Below are 20,905 nucleotides of genomic sequence, written 5' to 3'. Positions count from 1 at the left end.
GGCACTTGAAATTAAATTTTTCAACTGAGGATCATCCAGTGGGAAGTCCTGCAGCATCCATTTACGAAGTTTTGCAAATTACTCTGAGTACACATTGCCAGCTGGATCAAGTATAGCTTAGATTGTCAGTGAATATGAATAAGTGTGACGTGCTTTGTTTAAAAAATTGAAATGAAGAAATCTTTTTTGGGTTCAAGAAACCTTAAATGTCCCTGTGTGGGTGGGACTATGAGAAGAGAGACAAAGGGGAAAGAAAGGAGCAGAAGGATGAAGTCACTGGGCAGCAGAGACCTTGTTCCATGTTAAATGCCAGGAATTATTATTTTTTTTAACTTATACCAACATGAGAGTAGAAATGCAAAATAGATATAGTGAGCAATGTTTAACTTACTATGGGAGAAAAGGCACATCAAAATTTCAGTTCTGGCCAGACATTAAACTTAAGTTAAAAGGAGGGATTTCCCTGGTGGTCCAGTGGCTAAGACTCCATGCTCCCAATACAGGGGGGGCTCTGGTTTGATCCCTGGCTGGGGAACTAAGATTCCACGTGCCACAAGGAAGAGCATTCGTGCCACAACTAAGACCCACCATAGCTGAGAGAGTAAATATTTTTTAAAAATGAAATCAATAATACTAACTTATGACTTTCAGTTCACTGTAAGCATTTTTACATATGCCAAGCCAAGTCTCCATCATTTGCTGCTAACCATTTACTAAAGATGCAAGGCCCTGAACCTCGTTGAACTGATAATGTAACAACAGCCCTCCCCCAAATGTGTGACTCTCCTAATTAACAGAGACTCCCTCAAAAAGAATGCCGTGTACTTACTAGGTTTCATGGCATTTGGAGCATTGGAGGGTGCAGTCCCCCAGCCTGTTGTCGACGCTCCCGTGTCATCCATCTCGCCCCACCCAGGACTGCTTTCGTTTGGCTCACCCCAAGCTGAAGTACCATTATCTGGAGCAGATGGTGTGCTTTTGCTCCAGACTGTAAAGAAAGGAGATGCATCTCAAAGAATGATTTATGAACGCTGCAGTATCCAGCAGGGGTGAAGGGAGGAGGAACAGGACCTCCTGAATTCTATGGGTGGAAATAGAAATGTGGACACCACCTACATGGAGGACACCTGGCACTGGCACTTCAACTTCTGGTCTAGTAATTCCACCGCCAGGATATTATACCATACATGTACTTGCAAAAGTAGATGAAATTACATGTACAACAATGCTCATGGCATCACTGTCAGAAAATATTTGGAAGCAACCTAAATATCTATGAAACGGGGACCAGTCAGACCAATCGTGAATTGCCCATCAAGTGAATACTATATACGAACGAAGCACTGAAAAGACAGAAATGTGTTAACATGAAAAGTTTTGAAGAATAATGACAACAGCGTGGTGAAGAACAGTGTATATAGCACAATTTCCCCTACTGTACCAAAATATACCTATTTTGCTATAGGTATGAACAGAATTTCTGATTGGCACACAAAGTTCTAAAACCTGCAAGGAGAGACCCTAAAGGTTAAGATTCTTTTATTTATTACCTTTTGCTTTTCTCTATAGTTTGAAGGTTTTTACTATATGAAGAAATTTTTTTACATGTTCTAGATAGGGAATTAATGAGCAAATGTTCATTTCCTTTTGTTTTCTTTTCAATATATATTAAAAATCCAGAACTAGTTAAAAGTAATCATTTCATAATTGGATTCACTGAACATTAGACTTACTTTGGAGAGTGGAAAATTAAGTATTATGATTAATTTTAACTCAAATAATGCAAACAAATTAAGGGTTCAGTTCAGTCGCTCAGTCGTGTCCGACTCTTTGTGACCCCATGAATCACAGCACGCCAGGCCTCCCTGTCCATCACCAACTCATGGAGTCTACTCAAACTCATGTCCATGGAGTCGGTGATGCCATTCAGCCATCTCATCCTCTGTCGTCCCCTTCTCCTCCTGCCCCCAATCCCTCCCAGCATCAGAGTCTTTTCTAATGAGTCAGCTCTTCACATCACGTGGCCAAAGTATTGGAGTTTCAGCTTCAGCATCAGTCCTTCCAAAGAACACCCAGGACTGATCTCCTTTAGGATGGACTGGTTGGACCTCCTTGCAGTCCAAGGGACTCTCAAGAGTCTTTTCCAACACCACAGTTCAAAAGCATGAATTCTTCGGCACTCAGCTTTCTTTACAGTCCAACTCTCACATCCATACATGACCACTGGAAAAACCATAGCTTTGACTAGATGGACCTTTGTTGGCAAAGTAATGTCTCTGCTTTTGAATATGCTATCTAGGTTGGTCATAACTTTCCTTCCAAGGAGTAAGCGTCTTTTAATTTCATGGCTGCAAGGTGCATCCCTTTAATTTGCTGATTTACATGAGGGCATTCAAGTTGCCAATGCCAAACTAAGAACCATCACCGGGCACTATATTTTTAAAAACTGTTTAAAATCGCCTCCCTGTATAAGTTTTTATCAACACTACTTTTAATTTACTAGGCATGATGTTTCTTACGGAGAAGGCAATGGCATCCCACTCCAGTACTCTTGCTTGGAAAATCCCATGGATGGAGGAGCCTGGTTGGCTGCAGTCCATGGAGTCGCTGAGTCGGACACGACTGAGCAACTTCACTTTCACTTTTCACTTTCATGCATTGGAGATGGAAATGGCAACCCAATCCAGTGTTCTTGCCTGGAGAATCCCAGGGACGGGGGATCCTGGTGGGCTGCCGTCTATGGGGTCGCACAGAGTCGGACACGACTGAAGCGACCAGCAGCAGCAACAGTTTCTTATCCAAAGAAGGAGGGATGAAAGTTTAATTCTGAACAACTGATTATCATGAGATAATCTCCACATGACTAAGTGTTTCACTTCCAAAGGTTAACTGTTAGAAATCATCTGGAAAGTGATGGAATACTTTGGCCACCTGATGTGAAGAGCTGACTCACTGGAAAAGACCCTGATGCCGGGAAAGACTGAGGGCAAAAGGAGAAGGGGGCGACAGAGGATGAAATGGCTGGATAGCATCACTGACTCATGGACATGAATCTGAGCAGACTTCGAGAGAGAGTGAAAGACAGGGAAGCCTGGCGTGCTGAGGTCCATGGGGTTGCAAGAGTCAGACAAAAGTGACTGAACAACAACAACAATCTCCACATAACAAAGTTTGCCACTTCCAGAGGTTAACTGTTACAAATCATCTGGAAAGTGATGGAAACCTTCCAGATCGCAGCTTGGCTCTGTTTTCTGATGGCCTCTGCAAGAAGAGACACAGACGGCTTCCCAGTGCTGGGGAAAGAGCAGCACAGAGGATATGTCCACAGGCAGAACAGGAACGGAAATGAGGTCTATTTCTGCTCCTATTTTAATTCTTTATTTTTAAATCTAGAGCAGAGTTTGTTTGGCAAAATCTAAATGTTTTCGATTCTGCAGACCGATACAATTACCAAAAAAATAAAAAATAAAATAGGGGGGAGACTAACCCAGGGAAGCCACCTTTCCCTTCTGCCAAGAAAGAGCATTACCATGTACCACCAGCATCTGTCGTCACCAACGTTTGATGTAAAGAGAGCTTTTGTTGACAACAGCCTACAGTTAAAGCAGGAAAGAGTCTCAGAATGAAGCTAAGTTCAATAAATACCTCTTAATAAAAATGCCTTGGTTTAGGATTGATTTTCTTCAACAAAACCTGTAAGAAAAAGCCATCGCCTACCTGATGCTGATTTGCCGGTCATCGGGGTAGGCAGGTTTGCTTCTCGAGGTGCTGGGCCCCCTTGGGAATTCTTATCCCACAGATTCACATTCTTGTAGTTATAACTGTTGGGGTCTCCCCACGCGGAAGTGCCATCGTCAATGTCCATCTTCCGACTGATCGACTGTGGGGATGGCTCTTCCCAACCGCTGGGTTCCTCATCCTTGGGGGTTACTGGCTGTGGCCCGCTGCTCCAGTTGGAATTGGAAGGTCGTCCGTTGCCTGGAGGTGGTGGGGCTGGGCCTCCCCAGGAGCCAGAGGCCTCGGGTTGTGGTGGTGGTAGCTGCTGTGGCGGCGGCTGCTGTTGGTGCTGTTTGTTCCAGGAACTGGGCTGTCTGCCTGTCTCCGTCCATGCCGGAGACCTTTTGCAGTCTTCCCACCCGCCTTTGGAAGCCAGGCTCGCGTTCCCACCACTCCCCCAAGTCCCGATTTCACTCTGCCCACCTTCGCCCCACCCGGACACAGGTTTACTTGCAGCATTTTCCCAATTGCTGGTTTTCGCCTGATCTACCTCCTCTCCCCAACCATTCTTTCCAGAAGTCCATCCTTGGTTGGGCTGGCGTCCACCTCCCCACCCCTGATCCTTGCTGGAGTTCTCATTCCAAGAGGAAGATGTCTTCTCGTCCGGTCGTCCTCCTCCCCAGTTGGAAGAGTTGTTGTTCTTATAGTCATTCCAGCCTCCTGTGTTCTTGGGGTCTTTCCACTCTGTAGAGGCTGAGAGCTCTCCCCATCCAGACTTCATTTGATTGCTTTGGCTGGGTGCGTCTCCCCAGCCCCCTGAGCTCTTGGTCTGTGTGGCAGCGCTCTCCCACCCCTCAGTTCCTTTGTCAGATTTCCCCTCGGGCCTTGGCACCTCTTCAACGTCCCACACTGTGTCCTGCTTAATTTGAGTTTGGCCCCAGCCAGTGTTTGAGAGCACCCTGGGGTCCAAATCAGTTCGGCTCAAAAGAGTCTGCAAGACAGCCTGACAATCAGGATGTGTGGGCCGGTACGACCGACGGCCAGAATTGTGACTGTCACTACTTCCTGCTTTGTGGTTGCTTCCAGTGCTTTGACCTCCAACTTCACTTCCCGTGGAGCTGGAAGATCTTCCCCAACAGGGAGCCTGGGCATTGCCTTGGTTTTCAGGGAGGGGGTGGCCCTTCTGATTGTCCCATGCTCCAGTGCTAGAATTTGGTTGGTTTGGACCACTCCATTCTCCAATTTTGAACTCGTCAGACCCAGTCGGCTGTTTCCATTCTCCCTGAGAGACCCCGGATGTCATTTTGTTCCCTTCACCCCATTTGTTGTCATTAGAGTCCTGAGGGCCAAAGTTCCAGGACCCACCCGTAGACCTGTTATTGTTGTCCCAAGAGTCACTTTTTGACCCAGTTGATTTCTGAACAGGAGCTCCTTTCCAGGAGTCCTCTCTCTCCTTTCCATTGTTCCCATTGTTTCCAGAATTGCTTTGTCCAGAGGCTGTGTCAGTTCCAGAAGGCCCCCTAGCTGCACCCCAAGATCCAACACTCCCAGTCTTTCGATCTCCAGTGCTTTGTGAAGGGGCATCAGTGCTCCTGGAGGCGTTCCCCAAGCCCATCCCAAAGGGCATTCCCTTATTCTCCATGGGGTTTGGTGAACTTGAGTTCAAGGAGTTAGTGTTTCCATTTTTTGGTCCATCAGTGTTATGAATTTGAGCCTGCTCTCTGCCAGAGACAACAAAATTAACACCCGCATTTTCCATCTTTGACTGCTGTTCCCTGGATGCCTGACCCACTGTGCTAACCTGTGCACTGGAATTACTCGTCTCCGTTTCCAATGCCCCCTTCCTAGAATTTCCTTCTTGGACCAGCGCTGGCCAGGCAGATGGGTTGCTATTTGGGTTAAAGTTGCTGAAGCCAGAGCCAGGTCCAACCCTCTCCTGACCACTCACATTCCTCCAGTTTCCTAGTCCACTGTTGCTCTCCGTGGTAGAGTTGGAAGATTGAACAGATCTAGCCTTAGGGTCAGATTTCCAGACCCCCAGACTACATTCGTTCCCGGAACCTGCAGACTGGCACTGGCTCCCTTTTCCTTTGTTACTAGTGGTGCTTCCTGGCAGAGTGCTCTTCTCAGAGCCAGGGTTTGAGGCACTGTTGTTATCGGTGGTGTTTTCGGAAGAAGACTCAGTGTCTTTGCTGGCAATGCAAGGCCACTCTTCCATGTCAGACCCGTCTACAATCACCTTGTCCCAGATGTGAATGGGGTTGGGGGAGGCGCCGCTGTTGGAGGAGGCTCCCGGGCCCCAAGTGGAATTTGCATAATTTGAAGCAGCAGCACCTCCAAGGGTTGACTCTGAGAAAGAGATGGTGTCATTAATCACAGTGGCTCGTGCATCATCTCAACACCTCGAGCTCAAACTGCCCCAAAAGTGAGCTCGTCACTTCCCCACAAACTAGTTCTCTGCCCACTGCCTGCCTTGCTTAACCGTGTCATGCCTGTCTGAGAAGTCGCTTCTGTCTTGCCTGGCTGGTGTATTTGCTAACTCCAACCCCCAGGGCCTCTCAAAGCTACCCTCGTGCTACTTCCAGGGACAGAGAAGGAGCTTCCCGTATCTTGAGACAATGCAGTAAATAGCCTATCCTTGCTTTACAGCTACAACCCACTCTAAACACCCCTAGTATTAATAAAGCACACCTTTGATTATATCACTGCTCTATGGAGAACACTGGAGAGTTTCGTAGTGCGTAAGAATAAAGCTAAACTCTTGGGCCTGAGGTCTGACCTAGATGCTCCACAACCTGGGACCCACTGACTTTTCCATTTTCCTCTTTCCCTGCTTTCTCTGATGATGCCCACACTCTACAAACTGCACCTTCTCACCCCGGCTCCATTCCCCATGGGCCTCTATTGTTTTTCCTTGGGAATTCACACACTGAAATCTATCCATCTTTCTGGGCCCAGTTCAAGTGCCACCTCTATGAAGTTTTTTTGAGCTCGCCACCTGAAAACAGCCTCTCTCTGTCTGGAGCTGTTTTGCTCCGTGTATTGCATTTACCTCTTCCTTCCCTCACATGAATGCCCTCCAGGCAGAGACCTATCTTGCTAACGTTTGAATTCCATGTGGCAGCCAGGGCACTGCTGCTCAGTAAGCAGCTGCTGAATGATGAATGCCCACCCAGCTAGATGCCGGGGCAGACAAGCATGAATCAGTCTGTATGCCCAAGGAACTTGATAAAAAGAGTCTGGCTCAGAGCATATTTGATTGGTGCGGGAGGGAGGGGGAATGACCTGTTTTTAAGACCAATAATTTCCTCTAAACTTATTTCAGTTCTTTTTAACCAAACAGCTTTAAATCAATATGAAGTTCAAAAAAAAAAAAAGCACCATATAAAGGAAGGAAGCGGGGAATCTCAAACTCCTGAGATCAGGGGCCTCCTCGGTTTTAAGAATGTAAACAGAAGAGTGACTCATGCTGGACCCACGTCTACGTCCAGGCCTGGCGAGACTCAGCTGCTGAAGTGCCCGACACAAACACCCCCTCGCACTTCCCTTTGCAGCTGGTGACGAGGGGCCAGGAAGGAAGGGCCAGGAGGCCTTTCTCTGTCTGGGCTGGGCCTGTCCTGACGGCTACCAAAGGAAGCCTCATGAACAGGGCTTGTCTCTATATGAAGGCCTATGTCACTGCCAGCTTTCTCTCCATCTTTACTTTGCACATAAGCTGGTAAAAGAAAATTCTCTAGGCAATTGTATGTCCAAATTAGAACTAGAATAAAGCATCCTACCATTAACAACCACCAATTCATTGTCCTTGCCAATGCTTGATGGTCTTCAAGCTCTGAATTTTAATGTAGTCTCAAAAAAACATTTGTAAGAATAAGTGGAAATCTTTTGACAATTTTTTAAAAAATGGGGGATGATATTTGGAAGTTCTTAGCTGTTGGCTGTTAAGTATTCATCTATTAAAAAACTCTCAAAACTTCCAGCAGAGCCCTTCAGGTAAAGATTCCTTATACCTACATACAGTTTTTAACAGAGCTCAAAATCCAGGGCTCTCTATAAAGAAACATTGATCTTAGAAATCTGGTAAAAGGATGGCATTATGTGGAATTCCCCCTAAGTTCTCCATTATAATCTAAGAGACCATTCTCTCTCTGTTCCCAGAGCTCCAGGAACATAAACATGCACGTCTTGAGATTCAGAACCAGCCTCTGCACTAGTCTCATTTCTAGTCGCCCCAGTTCACACCTGAAGAGGCACCTGGAGCTATGGGGGCTTGAATTGTAATGCTCTCGTCTAAGAAGGGAAAAAAGGAGCCAAAGAATGTGGACAAAGAGCAGCAGGCCAAGAGCACACTCACCAGACCCTGAAATCCAGTTTCAGGAGAGAAATGCTGGTACACATCTCACACTGGGCTCCTCCTCCATCTTCTGAATAACCCCAAGAGTCTACAGGAATAGTCACCCACTCCAGTGTTCTTGCCTAGGGAATCCCATGGACAGAGGATCCTGACAGGTTACAGCCCATGGGGTCGCAAAGAGTCGGACATGACCCAGTGTCTAACACTAACTAAGTCTGCATAATCAACGCTTCTTGTGGGCAGTAGACAGGCAACACAGAGTGGCGCGCTGGCCCCCTGCAGCCGTCCCGGGCCCCCTCGCCCCGTCCGCCTGCCGAGGCGCACTCACCTGGCGCGGTCCCACCCTCGCTCTGCAGCAGCGCTCCTGTCACTTGTGCGTTGTTGGGGTTTGCTCCGGGCGCCGTGGAGGGAGGAGGCCCTGCCCCGCCCCCGAGGAGCATGCAGGACGGTGGAGGGGGCTGCCCACGTTTTAGTAACACTTTGTGGTCCTGCTGGCAACGGAATCGCGGCGGCACCTCCCGAGGCATGTAGCGGGCGGCGCTTGGCGGTTGTCCGTTCGGCACTGCCACCCTTTTGGCATTGTTGCCACCATTGACTGGTGGCGATGGAGAGCTGCCAATTGGGCTGGCGGCCGCTGGTTGGCTTAAACTTGGTTTCGTCACTTCGGGCACTGAAAGAGAGAGATGAGGAAACAGCCTTTGAAATCCAGTGTATTTTTATGAAGATTATTTTTTCAAGAAAGTGTCCATGAGATAGGTTCCAATAAGACAATGCTCCTTTCATCCTACTCTGAGGGACATGATGTTTCCAGATCCTTCAGCACCTTCAGTTTACTGGAGAGAGCTAAGGGTGGAGAGTGACGGTGACAAGGATTCAAACACTGCGCTATCACAGAATGACATTCCGTTAACTAAGGAGGAGAAGGAAAGAAGCACCATTCACTCCCCTAAATCAATAGTGGAGCCCTCTGAAGGGCTGCCTAGCAGGTCAGGTGCACACAGACCCCAGGCAAAATCCCCGGGGAAAGGTTCAAGGCTCTCAGCCCAACAGCCCTTTCTCTCCATCCACATCCTTAGAGAAACTTTACCCAAAGTCCCTGGACTAGGTATGCTCAGCCCCCTTCATGTGCATTCCTGGACCATGTTGTCCATCTCTGTGCCACTGAAAAAACTGTTTATATGGAGATTATCCATTTGTAGATCCTTCTCCTCACCAGGTCAGAAGACCCTCAATGGCCAAGAACCCATCTTTCACCTTTTTTCCTTAGGGCCCGGCACAAAATATATCCCCTAAGGGGAAACCAGGCTTACAGAATCTCAAGATCAACGTGGTTTTGGTTTCTACAGCCAGCTGAACTTAAAGACACTTGCTTGGCATTCTGTGTAAATATTAGAAATGTTATAAATCTCTTTGCTTTTATTAAAAAAAAATTAAGTGGACCTTATGTGTATTTTTTTCAACTATTCATTTAAACGAAAAATTTCAAAATGTAGATATTTTTCCTGTTTAAATATTTAAGGTTTCCCTCCCTTGTAAAATGGCAAACAAGAAGGATGGGAGGAATATGTGAGATGACTATGAAGCTCTGCTGGACTCTCTGGCTTCCCTTTCACCCAGTGGAGAAAGTTCTTCTGGACTGGCAAATCCCTCACTTCATCCTACCAAAAGACTCCACCCTTTCCAGGAAAATCTACCTGGCAGCACACTCTGGCAGCAATACAGAAACCATCAGCCTGGTAATTCCAACGACTCTGAGGCCAGAATCCCTGACCCCCAGAGTCATGCGAGGGCCAGCCGTGGTGGCAGTATTGTTCTGACTGCTAAAATGATGCTGGGTCAGCAGGTTGTTCACTGAACTGGCTCCGTTATGAGAGAGATACATCATCAGAAATCAGGGGGCCCAATCTACACCCGCTGAACACTGGGGAACATTATGAGTAACAAGAAGAAAAAAGAGTAAGAGCCTGAAATAACTTCAAGGCTTAAACCCCTGGTCTAACCTTAGCCAACCATGAAGCAGTACTGTGCCTCCCAGGAAGGAAGGGAGGTGAGAGGATGAATGGATAAATAAATAAATATATTTCTCAAGAAAATAAATAGGCCATTGCCTAATATTGTGTTGACCCAAAAGTTCATTTGGGTTTTTCCATAACATCTTACAGAAAAACCTGAACTAACTTCTGGCTAACCCAGTATTATTAATATAGTGGACTTTGCATGACTTATAAAGACCAATGTATAAACGACTGACAAATGGATGAATACAGATGAATTATTTAATGATTCATTTTCTATCTGTGTCTGGAAGATTCCATAGCACACGGCATTCCCAATCTCCTCTCCTCTTACTATGAGAATAAACAAGAAGCTGATGAAGGCTGGGGAAAATTCTTCCCAACTAGCTTTTAGGCCAGAAGGAATTATGTTTCTACAGGGCCACCCTTCTATAAAAAGACTAGAATCTCCACTTTAAAGTAACCAGGTTTGTCACTCATTTCCCTAGAATAGAATCAGACATGGTAAGAAGAGCCTATAGAGCTGAGATCTGAACATCAGTTGCCCCAACTCTGAATCACTCATAGCACAGTGGAAGAAATCTGGTAGACATCCTACACTGTATAAGATTCCCTGCAAAGCTCCCAGGGCATTTCCCCACCATCACATTAGAGGAACAATGGTCCATAAGCAATAAAGTCATATTAAAACGGGGCTACCCCTTGACTATCCTTCTAACACAGTGCTCCCTCCTAGGAGATCAATCATTCAAAACTCTAGGATACTGTCAGAAAAAGCCTGCCTGCAGTACATGTTAAGAGCGAACTGTTTCAGAGCTTGAATGAGTTTTTACACTCTAAGCACTAACTGGAGAGCAATGCAGAAGTTAGGCAGGATGTCCAAGCCAACCTGCATCCTGAAGTCCAACTAGAGACATCAGAATCCCTGCAGGTATCATGTCATACTCCAGAACATCAGGGATAACTGAGGAGAGGGAAACTATGAGTAAGTCTGAATTACTTTTCAGGTCGTCTCTTTTCTCTCTGAATCTTAATGGTTTGCAGCTTGTGGTACAAATATTTCTGAAGATGAGCTGCTCAAAATAAAGGCATAGTTTCTTATTTTCCAGAGAAAAGGTCTGTGGCTTAAACCTGATCTCTGCTTCAAAGGGGGAATAAAGACAGTGTGGAAAAAACTGGGTATCCTACTTTCTAATTTCCATTCATTTACTTCCAAAAACCATTTACTTCCTCTAATGATTCAATCTTCTCCCCTTCTCTGTTGCCATTATTTTATACCAATCTCATCTCATCTTATAGTCTGAACTTCTAATTGCCTCTACTTCTGAAAAACTTCAATAAGATGCTTTTTCAGATAAGAGTTTTCTTAAGAAAATTCTGAGATGGGCAGGACCAATAAACTATTTTCTTTAAATACCTTGATGGTATCAAACATTAAAAAACAAAACCAAAAAAAAAAAATCTTCCAGTAATCTTTTAAAAGTAATAGTTAAAATATAAACATGTTCTGCAAAAGACATTATTTTAGACTGAAGAATTTCTTGGTGAGTAATAATTAGTGCAATACAAAAAAATCTTAAAGACTGATGACACATAGAGTGGCAGATGCAAGCTCAAACACTGTTCAGCAACCTCTAAGCACTGTCTCTGTTTCTTTACCTTCCACTCATTCCCCAAACTCAATGCACACTGGCTTTTCCCCAAATCATCTCACTGGAAGCTTCTCTCCTCATTAAATCATTAGTGATTTTGTTCCCAGTTTAATGGGAACTGGTTGAACCTCGGGGGTGGGGGTGGAGCCTGCCTTAAATATTAATAAATTAGACTAGTTGTTGTTTGTTGTTTTAGTCGCTAAGTCATGTCCAACTCCTCTGTCCATGGAATTTCCCAGGCAAGAATACTGGGCTGGGTTGCCAATTCCTTCTCTAGGGGGTCTTTCCGACCCAAAGACTGAACCCCCATCTCCTGCACTGGCAAGCAGATTCTTTACCACTGAGCCACCAGGGAAGCTCAAATTAGAGTAGACCCAAGGTTAGTACATGCAGCCATGAAATTAAAAGACTCTTGCTCCTTGGAAGAAAAGCTATGACCAACCTAGACAGCATATTCAAAACCAGAGATATTACTTTGCCAATAAAGGTCCGTCTAGTCAAAGCTATGGTTTTTCCAGTGGTCATGTATGGATGTGAGAGTTGGATCATAAAGAAAGCTGAGTGCCGAAGAATCGATGCTTTTGAACTGTGGTGTTGGAGAGGACTCTTGAGAGGCCCTTGGACTGCAAGGAGATCCAACCAATCCATTTTAAAGGAAATCAGTCCTGAATATTCACTGGAAGGACTGATGCTGAAGCGGAAACTCCAATAGTCTGGCCATCTGATGCGAAAAACTGACTCACTGGAAAAGACCCTGATGCTGAGAAAGATTGAAGGCAGGAGGAGAAGGGGACGACAGAGGATGAGATGGTTGGATGGCATAAGTGACTTGACAGACATGAATCTGAGTAAGCTCCAGGAGTTGGTGATGGACAGGGAAGCCTGGCGTGCTGTGGTTCATGGGGTTGCCAAGAGTCGGACGTGACTGAACTGAACTGAAGGTTATTACGATGAGCACCATGTAGTGGCTGTAATAGGATTTCTGGAATAGACTCAAAGGTAAGCGTTTTGGCCAGTGGAATAAAATGGTCCATCATCCCAGACATGATGATGGGAAAACATTGTTTTTTTGTTGTGTCCCAGGTGGGTAAAGATTATGAATTTGCTTTGGACAACAATATCTAAAAATTTTAACTTATACTGAGCCAGAAGTTTTTCCCTGTTTGACTCACCAACAGACATTTACCAAGGGAATGCTAAGTGTCAGGCACCAAAGTCCTTCAGATCTTTGAAGTTATCAGAGCCTCCCCATGTGAGAAGCCTTTCCTTGGGGGTTAAACATTCCCTCCCCCCTTCCAGTGTCTAGTCCTCCCAGAGGGGACAAAAGTTTCAATTCCTTGATTGATCTGACCCAAACTTCTCAAGGTCCATCCAACAGAGGTTGATCTCTGTTTCTTTCCATAGAGTGGTGCCCAGTATAGGAACTGCAAATCCCTGCCAAGATACTGTATTTCTAGTAATGTAGCTTAAAGTTGTGTTTCTATAAATCAATTATTTCATATTAGTAACTTCCATTAAGCCAACTGTCACCCTAAAACCTAGTACCTTCGCAACAACACTAGATGGTTAAGTCCAAACCCTTCCATTACACAGTCTACCTCTTTAATCCTAATTGTATCCTTCATCCCTGTTAAATCTGGTCTATTACATCAATCCTACAAACGTGTCCAATTCCAAGACCAACACCCAACAAACAAGATCAGTTGCTACCTAAGTACCTTTCAGCATCTGTTACCTGAGTAGCAGGCCCAGTTCCAGCCCATGCCCATCACCCCCACTTGAAAGCCCCGTTCTGTTCTCTCCAAAAATCCTCACCCTTTAAAAAAAAAATGATGGAGGATAAAAAGTATACACTGAATCTACTTTTCCTCCAAAATATGGACAAATCTTACTTCAGTTCTCTCTGTACAACCAGAGCCTTGACACCAACACAGTCTTTTCTTTTTTTCTCATAGGATCTGCTGGGGAAAGAGAGGTGGATTCAGAATTCAGGGGAGGCTGCCCAAGGCAGGCATCATCTTTGGGAAGAGGAACAGGACCCAGAAACATCAGCTGAGGGAAGAGGAGTGGGATTCGGGCAGACTCCTGGGAACAAAGATGAAGATACGGCTGTAAAATAGGATAAAAAAAGGTAAAAAGATCAGGGCCTCCATTTTCTTATGGTCTAACATATCTCAGGGATAATTTTTATTTTTATTCTCTGGTTTTAACAATTAAATCCATTGTGAGACTCAAAACAGGCTCTCGGCTCACTTCAGAATTATTTTACTTTAATTTTTGAAGGGAATATGGAAACTGTGAAACTGTACTCCATTTTATGGTAGGTATAAGAAAAACCCTAAACAGAGGGAAACTTTGGTAGAAGTAAAAAAGAAAATTTAACTTTTAAGGCTTTGGCAGAGGAAAGAGGAATGTGATTCTAAGAACAGACCTGGTACAAATAAAAAAAGAAAGAAAAATCTAGCGGATTTTCAGTTTTCCAATAGAAACACCACTTAACATACAGAGCAGCTTGTTTCAACAGCTCAACTGGTCCTTGGCTTCACAAGTATTAAAAATTGTGGCCAGGCCCAGGAACCCAACCACTGTGTTCCAGTAACCACAGAGTCTGGATTTTTTTAGGAAAATGCCAATTTTCTCATCTGTTGTCCCCATAAGTCATCAAAAAGTCCTATAAAAACACTTAAATGCCAAAGTCCTTTCCTAGATAGTATGTTGGTTTAGAAAATATGGACACTGTTTCATGATCAATAACTCTATTTCTATAGTAAAGTATAATTTATATTTCAAACAAGTAATTTACAGAGATACTTTCAAAATAATGCCTATTTCTGGGTTAGGAATTGACAAAGTACAAAGGGAGAATGCTATTTAACTAATTAAAATAATTACAACTAGTAAGTTTTGCTCATTTTATAAATCAGTACAAAATTCTAGACTGTTTTCTCCTTTGAAATGCCTTTCTTTCCCTTTTTTCTTTTTTTGGCAGCACCATGAGGCATGCATAATCTTAGTTCTCCGACCAGGCATCAAACCTCTGTCCCCTACAGTGGAAGCATGGAGTCCTAACCACTGGACCATCAGGGAATTCCCTGAAATGCCTTTTGATTAGAAATATATGGCAGTAATGTCTACTCATCTGAGAATCTGTTTTCCTGAACTAAGTTTCGTAAGAAACTAGTACTGCCTTTATTAGTCTTCCGTCACTGTGTGCAATGCTTAGTCCAACAAAACAGAACAATGAAGAAACCAGTCCTCAGTGAAGCTCTCATCAAGCCGTGGCTTCTCTATGACCCTATCTTCCCCCAGGTTATCACAATTCCCTTCATCTAGGACAGTGGTTCTCAATCTGGGACACACTGTGGTCATCTACAGAACTTCCCTAAGTACACCTGTTATGGCTGTGGCTTGGGACCATGAAGGTGTGGGAAGAGAACAGGCTTGGGTGTTTTGACAGCTCTATGCAGATAATTCGAGTGCATATGCTAGGAGAGAACATCATATTCAAATGGGCGAGGATAGAGGCTACAACACTGGTCTCAAGGAATGATGTCTCCCGTCCTTAACGGGATTCACCAAAAGCAGGACCATCACCAGACAAGACCGCATAGTCAAAAGTAACAGAGGAGAAAGAAGTGAAAACACACAGACCATTAGAGGTTAAGAATGACCTCAGGGATATCTGCTTCTGTTTACCACATATCAGTATTTTGTAAGAGGTAAAGTACATTATCTTTTCAAAAAGCATATTCCAGGCTCTAGCTCAGAAGACAGTGGGACCATCCTAAATATAACACTCGTTTTCATACTCAATGCCTGTCACGGATCAAGATGGCTAACAACTCTCTGCAGCTGCGATCTGTAAAGTAGGGGCAAGTGTGCTGCTTTTGTTATCGTTCTAAGAAAAATTCTGAAAAGGTTCTGTTCAAAATCATGACCTCCTCACTTTTAAAATGGGGAATTACTCTATCTACTCTCCTGCCTCCTGAAGAAACATAAGGCCAACTAGAAACACCAGTATAAGTACTTTTAGTCTGTCATTACTGCTCTTCAGTGACTGCAGACAACCAACCGTACTCTACACCCACCCTCACGCAGCAAGTGGATTGGAGGCTGAGTCAGCAAGTGTAAATCTAAACACAAAAGAGCACAAATCGAAAAAGAAAGAAAAAGAAAATCTTACCTTTGGTTTTTTGTTCCGTGACCTACAAAATAAACAGATACAGGTAAATGAGACTTGCTTTCTAAACCAGCATATAAGATTACTGTAATTCTGAAACCTCAAATAATTCAAGCTGTCAGATACATAGGCAGAGCTAAAATTCAGAAAAAGTCAGCTCAGACATCCCTCTAAAGACAATGGCCATATATCTGGCTGTAACTTACATGACCGTCATTATGAAAGAGTCCAAAAATTAAGACAAAAAGCATTCACTCTTGATAAATAATGAGGTCCCTGCACTGGGGATAATGTTTCCCATTCTGACATCCAGAAAAGGAAATGGATGTAAGGCCCAGGAACAAAATTAACCACAGATACAAAAAGATTTCCCTGTGAGTATGGACCCAGACACCTGACTTCAAATCTAGAAAGCAAAGTTTAAGGGCCCATGCTCAGAGGCATCAGAGATCACAGTAGGAAAGTTGGATTCAAAACCAAGCTCTGCCACCTCCTGTCTGTGTGATCTCAGTTTTCTGTTTATCTGTTGAATGAAGATAATAACAGTTATCTCTCTGCAAAGGACTGCTGTAAAGATTAAGCCAGATAACCTATAGCAATGCTCAATAACTGTTTGCTATTATAATTATCAAAGTTTATAGAAAATTTAATGTGAAATAAGATTGAAATCATAATGTGGCTTCCCAGGTAGAGCAGTGATAACGAACCCGCCTGCCAATGCAGGAGACATAAAAGACGTGGGTTTGATCCCTAGAATGGGAAGAGCCCCTGGAGAAGGAAGTGGTAACCCACTCCAGTTTTCCTGACTGGGAAATCCCAGGGTCAGAGGAGCCTGGCGGGCTACAGTCCATGGGGTTGCAAAGGGTCGGACATGACTGAGTGACTGAGCATACAGACACACATAAATTTGAACAAATACAGACTACTTTGTTGAAAGTATTTCTTTATATAGTAACTAATACATTTCTGGAAGTGATTAGCCTAAAAGGTTGGCCATCCTAAATATAATAATGGGTTTTGAGAGTTTGGAAATGATGACTAGGAGCCACATGGAAAACTCTTCTGCTATTAAGAGGGGAAAATAAAGGAGGGCATCTAATTATCCATGCCCTGTAATATTTAAACAAAACCACAAAAGGTCATGAATAAGAAAACATTCCAAAGGAAATGTACCAGAATTCCAACAGGGGTTAAATCACATTATTGAGATCATGGGTTATTTTGACCCCTTGTTCCCAATTGCTAATCTTCAAAAAAATTTTTTTGTATTGGTCCTCCAACTTCTGTAACCAAAATATTCCTATAGAAAAGAAGAGCTCTGATTATTTGTGGCTGGTAATCATACTAAGTTACCGCTCTGGACGTTCATGAAAACATGCTCATCTTCGGAAGGTCTGTCCTGTGGCTAACCAGCCCGCTTCAAAATGGATTCCAGCACACCACTAAATTAAACAATCCATTTGGACGACCTCCTGGAGTATTTCTTACATTCTTCCATTAAAAGCAAGCTAATTCAGCTGTACTGAATTTGTGCTAAGCAGCCTCTTAAAATGAATGTTTCCCAGTACTAACTGTTACACAGCTCAGTTCTACTGTATAATTTTTCTGTAACCCCACCTATCCAAGAATGAACTGATTTGCAACCACATATCAATTCCTTACGGCAATTTATACCACAGTAAATAAATACTTCTTAGAATGCCATCTGGAAGATCAGTTATTACAGGAAGTCAATGTCTTCCCTAGCTGTAAGCAACAAATCCAACTAATGTCAAATGTGTCTTAAAATGTGGGTTCTTTTAAAAGTGTTGTCCCCCAAGACGGTGAAAAGCTGGATAATTAAAGCATGGGTTCTGCTAACACTAAACAATGATCCTCGAGCAGCATCAGCCTAATGAATGCGAGGCGAATCCTTCTCAGACACCTCCCTCATAACTGGAAATCTAACACCGTTTACTCAGGGATGGTTTTAGAAAGAGCAAACCGCCATAACCACTGAGAACAATGGGAAAGCAGCTCATTTTAATTTCTATGTATAAATTTAATTTCTATGTATAAATAATTTAATTTAGCTAAATAAAAGTCAGTTCTTCATGAACATTGTGTTGCTAGCATTCATTCTTGACCATTTACTTACTAAACAAACATTTTTTTGAGTAATGCTTTTGTCCTGGGCACTGTCCTAGTTACTGGAAATATAAATATGAATAAAACCTCGAGAAACTTACAGCCAGGCTAATGGGGAAGACAGACACGAAGAGATGATTATAAAGCAATGGGGTAGGCCGCGAGCAAGATGTGGAAGCACTAAGAAGAGGCACCACACACTCTGACTGAACGAGTGTGTGACCCCATTACAGGGCCACTGGCACATTCTCTACAATTCTTTGCATCATAGCACATTTTAAGCCTCTTAGTTGAGATGCTGTCTCTACAGTGAGGTTAAAAACCACTAAGACAGTCACATGCTGAGCTTTGTGCTTGCTCCTTTAAGTGCTAAATCAGAATCTAATTCTGAAATTATACAATGGTTCAGGATGGTAAAACAATATCAAAGACCATGTGTCAAGCTTAGACCCTGTCCCAGTCAATTTAGAACATTTTTGAACAAACGTGACCAAATTTTTATTGTTCTTAATTAACCATGTGAAAATTCATTTACAGTGATACTTCTCTTGGCCATAATTTTTAAACCAGTTCTTAATGCAGACCAAGCACACAGGGTAGACAGTCCAGCTGTACATACGAAATTCTCTGCACAAATAATCCCCATTCACTCTTGAAGGAACCCACACCATCTTTTATTTTAAATCATTTTTCTATTTGGGGGATCCACAACAAAAGTTTACAGATGCACATTATTAGTAATCACTTCTAGCATTGATATTTCAGGTTAAAAGACACTGTTACCTATGTGAAAAACAAAGATGAACTGTCCACAAGGCCCAAAGCACTCACTCTATTTGGCATTTTCCTGTTATCAGCCTTTGTTCAAGTTCCCCAGTGGAGAGCTTATAACCATGCAGTCCCACAGACTGCAAAATCCATTTCTTGTACCAATTTAGTGGATGAAATGGGAATGCCCTAAGGAAAGAAAGCCTCACTGAGCTTCACTCTCCCATCACTCCCATAGGACAGTCAATATGTGTGGCTACAGGGGCAGCGCCTCTGACAACCCAGAGATGGTGGCCCCACAGGTAACAACTTCAGTGACATGGAAGGTGGCTGTGTCCACCAAGTATAAAACAAGCCTCTGGGTTGTCATCTGACATTTTAATTCAGAATCTGTCCCGTCATTTTAGACAGTTTCAACAAGCTCAGATTAGAAGCAGGTATCCTAACAGCATGAAGATGCGATGGTGAGCCCGCCACTATTAATAAAGCCAGAAACACAATTAAAAGCAGACAAAACCTTAAAGAGTAAAGTAGTCTATTACGGCACCAAACAATAATGAATATTCCTTTTAATTAAGCCTTGAAGATAAATTACATTTCACATGTTTAATGCAGCAGGGTCACATGCAATCTAAGCCAGAAAATATTTCCAGTATTGTGTCTTATGCTGGCACTCCTACGTGATTTCAATAATTCAGAGAACAGAATTAAGGGAAATGCTATCTAACGACGCAGGGCAAACTTGCAGTGTCCCTTGAGTTTGAATGCCTTGAGTCTGTTCTAAATCTAGAGTTCCCTCTGAACCCTGTTAACAGTTGCCCCCCTCCCTAAACCTAGCTTCAATAACCTGGCTCCATAGCAGGGACCCTCAAACCTGCCTCATGGTGAGGGTCTGCTTCCCAAGTGTGTCAGACAGTGGTAACAAGAACTGGAGGCAGAGCGACTCTGCCAGGCACTTTGCAAAGGCGGCAAAGCACCGCTGCCGAACCAGAGCCCATCAGGTGAAGCTCTTGAAGCTAAAAGAGCAGTGAGGGCGGGCAGTCAGCTCAGACTGTGGCCAGGGCAGAGGGGACAGGGCAGGGAGGTCTAGCCACTCTCTGTTCCCCACAGCCCTGACAGCTGACATCGGTCGGTTCTATGTCTTTTTTCCTTTTAGCATCTCTTTTTCCCTAAGCAAATGCCTCAAAGCCATGAAATACTATCTCCTTCAGAGCACTAAGCAGGCCCACCAGACCGTCTTTTAATTAAAAATCATATATATTTATTTATTTCTTTGGCTGTGCCAGGTCTTAGCTGCAATAGGTGGGATTTTTAGTTGTGGCATGCAAACTCCTGTTTGTGGCATGTGGGACCGAGTTCCCTGACCAGGGATCGAACCCAGGCCTTTGCATTCGAAGCACAGAGTCTTAGCCACTGAACCACCAGGGAAGTTGCGCTCCCCCTCCCCCACCAGATCCTCTTTGAGGGAGGATTCTTTATGGATTTTGAGGGAGATTTTTTTTAATGGAATTATCAAAAAAGCAGACTCATATAAAATGACAATGTAGGTGGACCAGAAGGACAATATCAAGGCAAACTCTAGCAAGCTTTGAAAAATCATTCCATAAACTTGCTTAAGAAAATGGAGATTAATTACGATACAGACAAGGAAACACAACAAGCATTTAACTGTTGGTAACTCTCCTGCTTTTCTTGATATTACTCACTGTTGTTTTCAATAAAATCGGCTGCAGCATTAATTTAACATCTACTTCACGATAACCAGTGCAGGTCTTTAACTTTCTCCCACTTTCAAATCTTAAAGCTCTCAAGGAAACTAATCCCTCAAGTAGCATTATTAAGATGTCAGGCATCCAAGACAAGGCAACTCATTCTAGATTTGCGGCGGATGTAAAGACAGACATAACTGATTAAACCCACCTTCTGAGTGGCTTCTTTTTTCTTTTTATCCTCTTTCTTCCTTTTCTTGTCTTCCATTAACTGTTCTTCCCTTTCGTGCTCCTTCTCTCTGTTAAAGTAATGCCATGCCACAAGGTTAAACACCTATACCCACAGTCTGTTTGTGTAGCAAATTAAATGCTTACAGATGGTG

General features: G+C 43.6%; 1 protein-coding gene across 11 annotated transcripts in view; it reads right to left on the bottom strand.

Moving 5' to 3' along the window:
- Positions 1-20,905, bottom strand: part of TNRC6B (trinucleotide repeat containing adaptor 6B) — a 252,531-nt gene that overhangs the window by 46,903 nt on the left and 184,723 nt on the right. For 8 of the 11 annotated variants that reach the window (XM_010805751.3, XM_059886487.1, XM_005207402.5 and 5 more), the window contains 5 exons: positions 20,734-20,821; positions 15,922-15,943; positions 8,400-8,741; positions 3,718-6,066; positions 830-988 (listed from right to left, as the gene is read on the bottom strand). In XM_010805751.3, the coding sequence (XP_010804053.2) occupies positions 830-988; positions 3,718-6,066; positions 8,400-8,741; positions 15,922-15,943; positions 20,734-20,821 (2,960 nt within the window). Of the gene's footprint in view, positions 1-829; positions 989-3,717; positions 6,067-8,399; positions 8,742-13,630; positions 15,878-15,921; positions 15,944-20,733; positions 20,822-20,905 lie in introns of those variants that run through there. The other 3 variants (XM_024991833.2, XM_024991835.2, XM_059886486.1) reach the window with 2 other exon arrangements.

This window comes from Bos taurus, chromosome 5, assembly GCF_002263795.3.
Source record: "Bos taurus isolate L1 Dominette 01449 registration number 42190680 breed Hereford chromosome 5, ARS-UCD2.0, whole genome shotgun sequence".
Classification (NCBI taxonomy): domain Eukaryota; kingdom Metazoa; phylum Chordata; class Mammalia; order Artiodactyla; family Bovidae; genus Bos; species Bos taurus.
Note: the sequence above shows the minus strand (reverse complement) of the source record. Positions and strands in the feature narration are given on the sequence as shown.